This window comes from Natrix helvetica, assembly GCF_964273705.1.
Source record: "Natrix helvetica genome assembly, chromosome: 1".
Lineage (NCBI taxonomy): Eukaryota > Metazoa > Chordata > Lepidosauria > Squamata > Natricidae > Natrix > Natrix helvetica.
The window spans coordinates 329,364,245-329,378,532 of record NC_138548.1 but is presented as its reverse complement, the minus strand read 5'-3'; the positions used below and the strand labels follow the sequence as shown (position 1 = coordinate 329,378,532).

Here is a 14,288-nt window from a genome sequence, read left to right as displayed (position 1 = left end):
AAAATTTGAGTGCTTGGAAAGTGGCATGTATTTATGACTGTTGCACTTTCATGTGATGACCACTGACAATCTTCCCAATAGGCTTCTGACAAGCAAAGTTAATTTGCTTAATGACTACATGTTTCGCTTAACAACTGTGGCAAAAAGACTGTAAAATGGAGCGAAACTCGCTTAACAACTAACTTGCCTAGCAACAGAAATTTTGGGGCTCAGTTGTGATCGTAAATCGAGGAGGGGTATGTGTTGGATAATTATCTAACTTTCTGTGCAGGAGGAGAAAGAAGGTAATTTTGCCCGAAAGTGTCTCCCTGATATTTTTGAAATCTGAACTACCACCACCAACCACTACTAGAGCAAGCAGGATATATGGTTAGTTGAGGGAAAGATTTTGTTTTCACTTTACCATCATATCCTTTATGAAAACTCATTACAATACTCAAAACTGATTGGGAGATATTTTTCCCGCTGAAGCTCTGCTTAGAGCTTGTCAAGGACTAGCAAGGGTTTTTGTTGAATTTGTCATGTTCAATAATACATTTATCTGGGGTTTCATATTTATAAGTTTTCTTTTATGTGGGGAACTATGGCCCTTTTATGACTTGTGGATTTCAACTCCCAGAATTCCTGAGCCAGCAAAGCTCAGAATGGAGTTGAAGTCCGCATAGCAAGAAGGATTGACACATCTGTCCACGATGAGACTGAGTCGAAAACTAGGTAGCCCTGCCAACAAGGGTGTTTATTAACAGCTCTGACAGACTCAGTCCAATCAGCGTGCAGATGAGGTCAACCCATTCCTGGATGCTATTTCCACCAACATGGAGAAGGGCCATAGTTCCCCACCTCTGATTTAGAGTGTATCCACGAGCACACTCTATGGTACAAGCAAGATCAGGGATGCAGACGTTTCAAAGGGGCAAGACTTCTTACCTGAAGAGATTAAACTACCATTGCTGGCCATAATAAGTTGATTCTTTGCTTCCAAAGCTGTTAGCTTTGAAACTTTTGGCACTCCCGTATCTGTCAGGTCCATTGCAATACCATCCAAACTTCTGGCTGAGGGAATTTTTGCCTGAAAGAATTTCAAAACAAACTAAAACAATGCACTACCATGTATCACCATATTAACTGTAATAAAACAAAAGCTACCAGAACATATTTCATACTGATCCCAAAGCTAAATTTATATTGCTTTGAGACTTAACTTGTTTTCTGGGTATTAATGATTAAAAACACAAGCTACTACTTAATTAGCCATTAGAAATGTTCAAAATGAATATAAGAAAAATAAAATAAAAGTTAAATTCATAAATTAAATATTGAATATGTTTTTGGAACATTTCTCTAGCTGTGGCTGGAAGTAGCATGAAATAGATTAAATAATCACACTACTGCTCATATATAATACTAAAAATTGGACTGCATTAACTCTAGCCTTTCAACTCAGGCTTCCATACTCCCAATGAATTTTAAAATATTTACAAATGATAAAAGAGTCAATTCTGCTTGTTGTTCAAAATCACTAAAAGGGATATTTTTACAAGGTAGGCTACAAAATATTGTGAGCTAATTTGCAAGAATAGAAACCTTCAGCTAATAACTACTCATTTAGCAACCATTTAAAGTTGTGATATGCTGAACAAGTGGCATTTATAGCAATAGCACTTGGACTTATATACAGCTTCATAGTGCTTTTACAGCCCTTTCTAAGCGGGTTACAGTGTCAGCATATTGCCCCCAACAATCTGAGTCCTCATTTTACCCACCTCGGAAGGATGGAAGGCTGAGTCAACCTTGAGCCTGGTGAGATTTCAACTGTCGAACTGCAGCTAGCAGTCAGCTGAAGTAGCCTGCAGTACTGCACTCTAACCACTGCGCCAGCTTGGCTCTTCTATAGTGATTTGTCACCAATACTCAATATTCTGGCTATTGCAGCATCCCCTTGGTCACATGATCGCAATTTAAGAGCTTGGCAATCAACTTGCACTTATGTGTGCCTTTGTAAAATAAGAAAGGTGGGATGCAACATACAGACAAGTAACACTTGTAGAGTCCCATCGTCACATGAGAGACATTTGCGACTTTTCAGCTTCCCACAAGCAAAGTCAATGGGGAAGCCATTGCAAATTGCTCCTGCTGCTTCTTCTCTTGAGGAGCCCACTAAGAAGTATGAGATCCCTACAATCTTATCTGCAGCACCCTCTGGCCACACTCTATAGTCCCTGCCCACTCGAGTCACACCTCACTGGAATCAGAGGTGGGTTGCTAGTGATTCGCACCGATTCGGGCGAACCGGCAGTGGTATTGGCCACTGCGCACGCAATGCAAAGTGAACCAGCAGCAACGCCAGCAGCAACCCACCCCCGACTGGAATACATCCTTCACCCCCCCCCCCCTCCATAGCACTCATCTGTCCACTGGCCTACTTGCAAGGCACCTGGGACTTGCAACATTGTGGTGGCTTCCTGACTGACAATGCTTGTTTGAAGCTGGCCAAAAAGTCCTAAGTTGCAATCATGTTAGGTTCTTCTTTTAACAACAGCAACAGGGACTGCCGGGATTGCTATCACTAAGCAATATGCTAAGGTGACACTGCTTAGCGATGGAAATTCCAATCCCAAATGCTGTTATATAACCCAAGGACTATCTCTATATAATCACTCTAAAAGACTTCCAGTCCATAGGACAATTCCATTACAGCTATGTTAAATATCACTGAAGTTCACTTACTTTGCTTTGTTTCCTGTCCAAGTAAAACTGATGTTGACTGATTGCCATCACCCAGATGGATTTGATTAGAGAAGTGTTCGCATACCAGGTTTGTACTACGAGGCCGCTCTGTCCAAAAGTCCGTCTTGATACTGAAATTCTAAGCATTTTTAATAAAGTGAATATTGCTTTTTGAGAGAGAGAAAGAGAAACAGATACTTGTCATGTGAAGTCAACCCCTTAGATTAATCTTTGCAGTCTGTACTGTAGAGGTTAAATAAACAAAACAGCAATTAACCAACCAACTAGACGCCCAAATAGTTAACACTTCAATTTTTAAATGTTTATGTTGTACCTAGCTTAGTTCTCACTAAGATAGCAAACCCGTGCCTGGCTGTACCACTTAGATTATATACGAGGCAGCAACAACTGCTAGAAAGACTGAACATTCATTCCAAAGAGGGGGGGGGGGGGAGGAGACTATAAGGGAGAAACCTTTTCTCAGAAGAGATTTTAGACAAAGTAGAATTTACTCAGGACTATCCCCAAAGTTCCACCTTTCCCACAGAAAAGAGGTTCCATTAGACCCAGACTTTTCTTTCACTAGAAAACTGAGTTACAAACCCGAAGCCATTTCTTTCGGAATTATACAAATCGGTTTACTAAAAAGTTTTGTTTCAGATGTTAGTGAAAAACAATAGATGGAAATGTACGTGTTTCTGAAGGAAGAGCTGAGGTGGAGTACAATTTCCATGGCTGTTTTCAGAAGCCGGCATTGGAAAAAGTCTCAGCCAATATTGACATGAGGAACTAACTTGCTGGGGCTCTTCTTGAGGGCTTTTCAGTTCTCCTCCCTGTCTTAGTTCAGTGCACAGAGGATGGATGAAATACAAAACAGTCCTCTTTTGGGTGAAGTGTGTAGTGATTATGTTGTATTCTAGCTTATTGTTATATCAACAGAATTAGTTTCTTACAGTTTATTCAGTGGCTTCTGGATATAGGCTAACTTGAAGCAATCTTGTGCTTTCAAAAGGTTTACAAAATATGTACTACACTTTAAAGGTTGGTCTGGGATTCATTTTAAATGTTTCCTGAATATTTGATCTGCTTGAACTGCTTCTGCCCACTAAGAATTATGCATTTGCTTATATCAGCCTTCTGCAAAGCGATGGATCAGGATTACAACTCCCCAACATCTCCGAGCAGAATGAATGCTCTAGGAATTCTAGAAGCTGAATGTTATAGTCCTAAACATTCTAGAAGGCATTAGAATTTATTTATGTGGATAATTTGTACCACTTTTTTCCAACACTTTAATCTATAACATTCTCTCAATAGTTTTTTTTTAATAGTTTCCACCAACTGATTGGAATATTACTGTAAAAAAGGGCTACAATGCTAATCCTCTGGTTATATTAGAAATAAATGCTGCATGGAGCTATTTCATGTAACTTAGATATACCTGGGAAGCAATGATGTTGAGTTCATTTCTTTCAGGTTAGCATAATAGGGAGAGCCATAATATTATAAAACGTTTTGCTCCCTTGGGACGGATGAGCTAAAAATGAACTACATTACAGCTTAGCATCATGTGTGAGTATGGAATACGCATAGTCTCCACAGAATTAGCAACTCGTCCAGTAGGACAGTGTTAATAAGTGCCTGGTTACTTACCTGTGAGGATCATGAACTTCTACTGCAAACTTCTTTTCACGAAAATAGAGATTCTCCAGCTGCTTCCACTGAAATAACTAGAAGAAATAAAAAAATAAATAAAAGAAAATATAAATATCTCAGAACTCACAATTTATTTTCTCTCTACATTGCTAATAATTCCATAGAACGGTAAACTAACAGAATTCCAAGCTACAGTTTAGAAGTATGCAAAAACAAATCCTCTTTGAAGTATTTCTAAAATTAAAATGCCTACAGCCACAAACTTTCTCTAGTTCTACCTTTACACAGCGCCACAATCACAAGGATATTATAGGGCATTTTGCTTTTGCAAATAAAATTAACATGCAGAATGAAACATGAGATGTTCTTCTTGCTGTGATGTTTGAAATGACCTAATTGAGGCCATCACTGATAGAGACTTCGTGTCATTTTTGTCTTGGAATAGGAATAGTCATTAGGCAGGACAACTAAACTGAACCTTGATATAACTTCTCTATATAGAGTATGAAAACATACAATTCCATACAAAATAAACGTAAGTAATAGTTTGCCTAAAGCTGCAGTTTTAATAATTTCAAAGCATTTCCAGACTTGTGGACAGTTTCTGGGGCACATGGATCAATCATCTGTTTACACACACACACACACACACACACACACACATCAGGGGTGAAATTCAGTAGGTTCTGACAGATTCTGGAGAACCGGCAGCAGAAATTTTGAGTAGTTCAGAGAACTGGCAAATACCACGTCTGGCTGGTCCCAGAGTGGGATGGGAATGCAGATTTTGCAATATCCTTCCCCCAGGAATGAGGAGGGAATGGAGATTTTACAGTATCCTTCCCCTGCCATGTCCACCAAGCCACGCCCACAGAACCGTTGGTAAAAAAAATTGAATTTCACCACTGACTCAAACATTCATCATTGTGTTTTTAGGACTGGGAGTATCCAACAAGTTGCAGGAAAACAGAGACCAACAGAATAGAGGGAGAAGTGGTCAGATCCTGTAAGTCTGAAGACTGATATTATGCAGTGAACTTTGTAGCTGTTAGGTGGAAGATTGTCCACATTTGTAATAAATACTTATATCCCAGTTTAGTGGGATATAATTCCCACTGAACTGAATAGTGTTTAGTTTGGAGTAGACAATTATAGGATTACCCTGTACTTTCTTTTAAATTTTTGTTATGGCCTCCTGGATAAATGGTGATTCAGCTCCAACTCTGACACATTCCCTGGTATAAAAAGCAAAGATTTGTGGAAAAGGAGGGAGGGAGGGCACCTCAACAATCATGAAACGAACGACAACCCCCCCCCCCCCCGCTGCTCCTGCAAACCATGTCTCACATATGCATGTAATAACAATTCTCTTTCCATGAACCCTCATAGCTTTCTTTGTCTTAAATGGCAACAAGGAGTCATCATTTAACAACAGTCTTCTTTACACTGGGTGACAAGTGTTATTTCTCTGTCTGAGATGATGATAATGAATGCAATGAAAACTCTACACAGGTTTGCTAGAGTGAAAGGTCAAAGTGTGATGGGGGCATGGAGGACAAAGAAAAATTATTATGCATCTCCTGTGTTAATAAATAACAAAATGATAGTGTTTCCGATAATAGTTTAATATCACTCATGCACCATTGATTGATGAGAGAGGGGGGCGGGAAGGAAGCCCAAAGTCAACCAATCACCTTCCATGGTTGAGGTTGGACTTCAACCTAGGTCTCCTAGTCCCAATCCAACTGATTCACAACAATACACACAGTTGCTGTCAGGGGTAACATCTCCTCTTGGGAAGATTAAATATCTCCTCTTGGGAAGGGTGGCTTGACACAGCCTTTTGGGATGCTTTCTCAATTTTTTGATACAGTCCTAGAGCCCTGAGATTTTATGATGACTTCTCATCCAAGTCCTCGTCAGGCCAGGTTCTGTTTAGCATCAGAGCTTAGTCAAGATTACTTTAAAAACTCTTTGATTAGTGTTGAATGTGTGATATGGAAGAGCATATGAGTACACGAAAAATGCACTATCTAGATTAGTGTTCCTCAACCATAACAAACAGAAGATGGACTTCAGCTGTTGGAATTCTCCAGACAGCCCTTCACCCAGCCATATCATTGTTTCTCAACCTTCGTAACTTGAAGATGTGTAGACTGCAACTCTCAGAATTCCCCAGCCAGTCATTCACCAGTCCACACATCTTCAAGCTGCTAAGGAAGAGAAACACTGATCTAGAACCTGAGAAGAGAAAGGCCACCACGTGGAATATATACTTCAGTTCCTTATGCAGAATTTTAAGGGATATATTCTCTACATAAATGTCCATTTGATTCAGAAATCCTGGGAGACACGTATTATTATGTGTAAACGCTAAAACATTATTTTCTTCCTGAATAGTCCACTCATGCTCTTTTAAAGTCATGCCGTAAGTTGACACTGCTTTACCCTAGATTGGAATATATTTTGTTTGGAGGTGGATATTTCTCAGTACATAGGGAATAAGAAGAGGGAGGGGTGGCTCAGTGTCTAAGATGCTGAGCTTGTCGATCAGAAAGGTTGGCAGTTCGAATCCCTAGTGCTGCATAACGGAGTGAGCTCCTGTTACTTGTCCCAGCTTCTACCAACCTAGCAGTTCAAAAACATGTAAAAAATGCAAATAGAAAAATAGGAACCAGTTTGGTGGGAAGGTAACAGCTCTCCATGCACCTTCGGCATTTAGGCATGCTGGCCACATGATCACGAAGACGTCTTTGGACAGAGATGACTCTTTGGCTTTGAAACAGAGATGAGCACCGCCCCCTAGAGTTGGGAACGACTAGCAAATATGTGCAAGGCAAACCTTTATCTTTAAGGAGTAATTGTGAATGCATTATGAAGAAAACACTTCCCACCTGCTTTTCTACATGAACATTTCAGAGAAAGGCACAAGGAGAATCAATAAAGTTGGGAAAAAATAAACTAGTCTAACCTTATCCATTTTACTCTTGACTACAAAGCTAATAATGCTGCCCTTTTACAATGGTTGGCACTTGGTACTGGCAGCAGCATTGATGCCTCAAGGGTTACCCCGAAGTGTTGAAAGTAGCTGGGAACAGGAAGAAAGAACTATGCAACAAGGAAAGGTTGGAGTTTAGAAGGGATGGTGCAAGAGTATAGAAGGAAATTAAATTAGCATAGAAGAGGGGAAATGGGATGAGAAATGTCTGTGGAGAAATGTCTATGGAGTCATCCAGGTCATGGCTCTCCCAAAGGTGCTTGGAAAAAGCATCTTTGGGACAATGGGATGAGAAGGTTGCACATGCAACCTTCGTATCCATAAAACTAGTGAATGTTATCCATACAACTAGTGGAACATTAAGAAAACCTAGGTGACTATCTTAAACTGAGTAAGAACATCTGGATCAATGTCACAGGCAGTCCTCTGCATGCGCAGAGTGTCAGTGATTATATCTGGGCGGGTGGGCGAAGCCTCCTGCCGCCACCACTACCGGTTCACCCGAACCGCAGCAAACTGGCAGAATACCACCTCTGGACTACCTGTATCTAGGACAATGGTGGTGAATCTACAAACCCTGCTGAACTGCAACTCCCAACAATCTCATTGCTGACTATGCTGTTTACAGCCTGTGGGACAGGAAGTTTAGCATCCTCCTTAATCTAGACTTTGTGACAATATCCAGGGTTGATGCCAGACATCTTGCCTGGAGCATTTTGCAAGCCAAATTTATACTCTACCAGTGAAATATGCTCTTTCATTATTTTTCAAATCTTCCTAAAAAGGTGCCTTTTGCTGTTATGTCACCAAGTCAGAACTCTAATATACAATCAATCTACAGCTGTCCCCTTTCTGTATTTCTTGGAACTTGCAACAGGAAAGAAGTCTGCTCTCTAAAGTTCTCCTTAATAAGCACCTGTGCAAAACAAAGCTAACAAGATTTCACACACGTCTCTGAAGTGTATGAAAGATAATGAAGTAGGGCACTTTAGTTCCAAAACCTTTTGTTGCTATTGTTGATGTGGGAGATGAAAAGATACCTATACAGCTGGTTTGGCAAGTAAGCTTTTTAAAACTTCAGCCCAAGGTAAATCAAAGTAAAGATGATTTATCTGGAACTGCACAGTTCCAGGTTTCACAAAATCTTCGACGCTCTTAAAAATTATTATGTTTAAGTCAGTCTCTCAACAGCCAAATCTTGTGGTTAGATATAGGGACATTAATTTCCTCTCCACTGAGATCCCAAAAAAACTGTGCTTGGGGATGTTACTTTACAGTTTGCTGTGCCTTTTCATTAATAAATGGCTGTTATTTGAGAGCAATTCTCATAACGTTCAATCTAACTTACTCGCATGTATATATGCAAAAGAGTGCTGCACTCAAAGTACAGCACTAGTTGTATCTCATGTTGATCAGAGTTGAAATGGCTTCTGAGTAAAAGGTCAAATTATTCATTTCAGTTGATAATGAACTGAACGGATTCATAGCCAGGAAATTGGCTTGCAGAAATCTCATCAAGATATTTCAGCTTTTATGCATTTAACACCAGAATGTAATATCTTAAACAGCCATATCTCAGCAAGTCTGCTAAAAGTAAACTGCAGCCAAGAGTATAAAGCAATCGTACATTTCATAAACACAAAAGATTAAATTTCAGAGCCAAATGCACTTGTGTCAGAAATAACAACTAATCCTTTCTCTGGGTTCATGGACCAGCTGAGCACCTTTATTTTTACCAGCCTTTCATCTTCAAAAATATTTCCAGCTCCAAGTTGTACTTTGCAATTGTTTTATTAGTAAGGTGACGAACCGTCCTCCTTTAGGGAGGACAGTCCTTCTTTTGTAAGTTCTGTCCTCCCTCAAAAAGTGTCCTCCTATATGTCCTCCTTTTCGATATTTGAAGACTAATCTGTTGCGCATTATGTGATGTATTTGTATTTGACATGACAATTCTTCAAGACTCAAGAATTTTTATCTAAAGAAATGCTAGACATTAAAATAGACGACAATTGTCTCTTTGAAGAAATTAGAAGACTGAATGTATATTTAAATTCTGAAAAATTAATACAATGGGAAAATCAACATGTTGAAATTGATAAAAGATGGGTGGATATTTTCAGCCATTTCAAAAATGAACATATTCCATGTGAACATTTATTTATACTTGTTCAATTTACGTTGTGCTGCCCTGGAACTAATGCAGCAGTTGAAAGAGTTTTTTTCAATTGCCAATGATTTTTCGACAAGTGAGAAATCGAGATTGAATGTTGATACTCTAGCTGCAGCACTTGCCGTAAAATTCAATATGAAGGATATTTCTTGTTCAGATATTTCCAATATATTGTTAGAAGATGATACATTGACAAAAAATATTAATTCAATGGAAAAGTACTCATTTAAATAATAATTAACAGGCATGTAAGCATAATTACAATATAAAATGTTGCAAATGTTTTTATTATGCATATATCATATTTTAGTGTATTATTGTTGCAATGAATAAAATATTTCTTTTATTTACGATATATTTTTTCCAATTTATTTGTCCTCCTTTTCATTGTAAAAAAGTTGGTCACCTTAGCATTTTGGACAATAGAACGTGTTTTGTCCTCCTTTTCACTGTAAAAAAGTTGGTCACCTTATTATTAGATGTTCTGTTTTAAAGAAAGCTATGAACAACACTGGATTTTGCTTGACAAAACACTCAGCTTTAGTTTGCTGGAATGTTTCAACAGTCCTTGTTTACATACCCATTTTTTTTTATTCCATAACAAGAATATAAACTTCCTCAAACTAGGATAAATAACTCACAGGACTTTTGAGAGATCTTATTTCATTGGAAAATGATTGCAAAGCAGAAATCAGAATTTTCAATATTCAAAAAACATATAAATAAGAAAATTTGATCTTGATCTTAAACATATTACATAGACACAAATTGTCTGATTTCACTAAATCTACATTCACTTGGGAGCACCAACCCTTTTCACCTCCTTTCTCCCTAAAACAGAAAATCGGTGCATTTTAACATTGCACACAATACTTCACACTCGCAGCGGGAAATGAAAGCAGCTCGAGAAGGAAGTTCCTTTGTGCTTACCTGGATCTTTGCAGAGGCTGAAGGAATCGTTTATGCTATAGGTTCCAAAAAGTGCAATAAGAGGTTTTTAGTTTAAAAATGCATGCTTAGATAATCCTCCTTCCCTCCAAGCCTTTCTTCTCAGGTAACAAGGTAACTTCTTGCCTCAAAGCCTCAGACACTTAGGTGTAACTCTAGTTTCACCGACGGACTCTCTCTGCTGACACATTGCTGACATCATCAGTTTTTATTGCTGGGGCTAACCTCCTTATTCCACCCTCCTTTTCTCCTCCTCCACAGAGAGCACAAGAGAGAAAGGAAAGCAAGCAAACCTGATGGGTGTCTCACAGGAGGAGGGGGGGGGGCATGCCAGAAACCCAGGAGTGGAGAGAGTGAAAATGTTTTTAAGGCAACCCAGGCAAGGACTTCCCACTTCACAAGGCGAGGAGAAAGACCATGCCTCTAACACTCCCCCTACTCTTACTCACCCTCTCCAAAGGCAACAGGTTTGACAAGAAAAGCTTCTGACATTCCCGGGGCCCTTCCCTTCGGCTCAGTTGAACACGGAGAGCAAAGAGTGCATGAAACAGGACTCCCTGAAAGTGTAGCCTCTTTCCTTTGTCGTCTTATCTTTCTGACTAATGATGACTCCAAGCGCAACTCTCCCTTTTCATCACTTCCTTAGGAATAATTTATGAGCCAGCAGGACATGCGTGTGATCTCTTAACAGATCTGAAGTTTGTGGGAAGGCCAGCAGGGCAACAAAAGTTTACGAAAATGAACAATGTCTGTCCACTAGAAGACTGCAAAGACTTCAGGAGCCCCACACATAAAGTGGACGTTACAGTCTCTTACACTTTCCCGATTGAAACAGTTTCACAACTTGCTTAAGCAGGTATCCTGTTTCCTTGAAAATAAGACCTCCCAGATAATAAACCCAATCGTGGTTTTGAGCGCATGCGCTAAAATAAACCCTTCCCTGAAAATAAGCCCTCCCCCAAAATATTGCAACACAGCAGCAGCCATAAGGTGATCACACTTGCCGCCTCCTGAACCTCAAAAATAATAAGACCTCCCCAAAAATAAGGCCACGTGTTTATTGGGGGGGGGGTGTCAAAATTAAATAAGACCCTGTCTTATTTTTGGGGAAACACAGTAGATCCCCATATACCAAACAGGCAGTCCTCGACTTACAATCCATTCTGTTAGTGACCATTCAAAGTTGCAACAACACAGAAAAAAGTGTCTTATGAACGTCTTTCACCCTTGCAAAGGTTGCAGCGTGCCCTGATCAGGTGATCAAAATTCAGTCGCTTTGCAACTGGCATGTATTTATGACAATTCCAGTGTTCTGGTGCCATGTGATCACCTTTGGAGAAGCAAAGTCAATGGAGAAGCCAGATTCACTTTACAACCTTGTGGTGATGCAGTGGTTAGATTGCAGTACTGCATTTTACTTCTGATGACTGCCAGTTGCCCGCAGTTTGGTAGTTCGATTCTGACCGGCTCAAGGTTAACTCAGCCTTCCATCTTTCCAAGATCGGTAAAATGAGGACGCAGATTGTTCAGGACAATATGCTGTCTCTATAAACTGCTTAGAGGGGGCTGTAAAAGCACTGGTATATAAGTGCTATTGCTACTAACATAACAACTGCAGGGATTCACTAAACAACTATGGGATGAAAAGTCGTAAAATGGGGCAAAACTCACTTAGCAATGGAAATTATGGTTGTAAGATGAGGACTACTTGCATTGAAAATTCAAAGCACTGATTTATCCAAGAACTTCTAATGATTGAGTAAGCACGGCAGATGGCTTTGCCCTCAAGCACCTTGGAATCCTATCTTGAATCATTATGTAGGCTAATAGGAATAGTTGATGTGATTAATAGCACTACCCTGTTGGTTTTCCAAATATCAGTCCCACAGGATTCTGTCAAGCTTACTAGAGGCTATATAACTTTAAATGTAAGATTTTATAAAAAGATCCATGTAATTCATGAAAGAGGATCTTGCACTTCCCTCAAATGTACTACTGAATACACATTCTAAGTACTAATCTGGAAAGCACATGCATGTGCCAGAGATGGTATTCAGCAGGTTCTGATCAGTTCTGATGAACCAGTAGCGGAAATTTTGAGTAGTTCGGAGTACAGAGTAGTTCGGAGAACTGGTAAATACCATCTCTGACTGGCCCTGCCTTCATCTATTCTCTACTTCCTAAGTCCCAGCTGATCGGGATGGAATGGGGATTTTGTAGTAACCTTTCCCTGGAGTGGGGAGGGAATGGAGATTTTACAGTATCCTTCCCCTGCCACGCCCATCAGGCAACGCCCACACCCACCAAGTCACGCCCACAGAACCGGTAATAAATTTTTTTGAATCCCACCACTGGTATATGCTCATGAAATAAATATGAGATACGAAATCTAATTCTAGGGACCAGTTTTCTGAGAATATTTTTCTTAAATTCAGTTTGGTGATCTTCAAGCAACATTAATTAATGAATATATAGATATATATACAATACTGTTAATTAAATAATATAACTTCAGATTAATAATCATAATAAAAAAGGGAAAAGGGGATCCTGTAGAACAGTTCTAGATACTGAAATCATATTCCTCCTTCTCAAAATTATACCTTCATCACTGAAATATTACAGACATATCTGTACACATACACACCGTATTTTTCAGATTATAAAACGCACCTGAGTATAAGACGCAGCAAGATTTTGAAGAGGTTTTTTTTTTAAAAAAAAAAGTTATTGCCCTCCCCCGCCCCCAGGAGCACTCTGCAGGCCTCCCAAACCCTATGCTTGCCCCATTTTTTGTGAAAAGGAGTGTGCAGAGAGTTTGAGAGGCCTGTAGTGCTCCTGGGGGCTAGGGAGAGCAAACAGCCCCATTTTTGTGAAAAATGGGCTCATTTTTCGCTCGTTTTTGTCCTCGCCGCAAAGGAGCAGTTGCAGGCCTCCCAAACCCTCTGTGTATCCATTTTCACAAAAAACAATGTGTGTGTTCGTGTATATATGTGTGTGCATCAGCACCAATCTACCAATAATGATACAACCACACAACCAATCATTCCACTTACTGAAACAAAGCCAGCACCCCATCCCCTCCCACCAAGACTTACAGAAAGTCGGCAGCTCCGTTCCCATTTTAAGCCCACGCTTGAAGATGGCAGGTGAGATCCTGCCGAAACGTTGCAAAGACAATCTCAACCTTACACAGGAAAAGACCCGAATACAACAAAACCAGCATACCTACACCCGTGAAAATCTACGAAAACATATACATACATACATACATACATACATACATACATACATACATACATATATATATGATGGGAGCTAAATAGCTTGAAATGGATCTATACTAGTCTCCCTTTATTTATTTATCAGCACAAAATACAACACACACACACACACATATATACACACACACACACAAACACACATATACATACATATACCTACATATATATATATATATGTCTTACTGTTCTTTACATAATTCTTTGTTGACATATATTAAAGGGCAAGAATATAACTATCGTAAGTAAATAATATAGTTTATCAAATGGAAAGGCTCTGTATCCTTTTTGCATACTGTTAGCAGAACAGATGAACAAAGATAGTGAATCTCACAACATTAAGCATTCTGACTTTAAGTTTAAGTTTACTTTATTGTTATTATACTTCGTACAACGAGATTAAATGACATCTTCAGTGCACATTATACATATAAAAACACCCATCCTTCACATTCTATACAATTGAATTGAAGACCCCTGATATTGCATTAATATTGCACTACTACAG

General features: G+C 39.3%; 1 protein-coding gene across 5 annotated transcripts in view; it reads right to left on the bottom strand.

Moving 5' to 3' along the window:
• The window catches only part of FRMD4B (FERM domain containing 4B), a gene marked incomplete at its 5' end in the record, with an annotated part of 293,138 nt that overhangs the window by 26,096 nt on the left and 252,754 nt on the right, over positions 1-14,288 (bottom strand). For all 5 annotated transcript variants that reach the window (XM_081934595.1, XM_081934597.1, XM_081934596.1 and 2 more), the window contains 3 exons: positions 928-1,069; positions 2,728-2,866; positions 4,381-4,457. In XM_081934595.1, the coding sequence (XP_081790721.1) occupies positions 928-1,069; positions 2,728-2,866; positions 4,381-4,457 (358 nt within the window). The remainder of the gene's footprint in view (positions 1-927; positions 1,070-2,727; positions 2,867-4,380; positions 4,458-14,288) is intronic.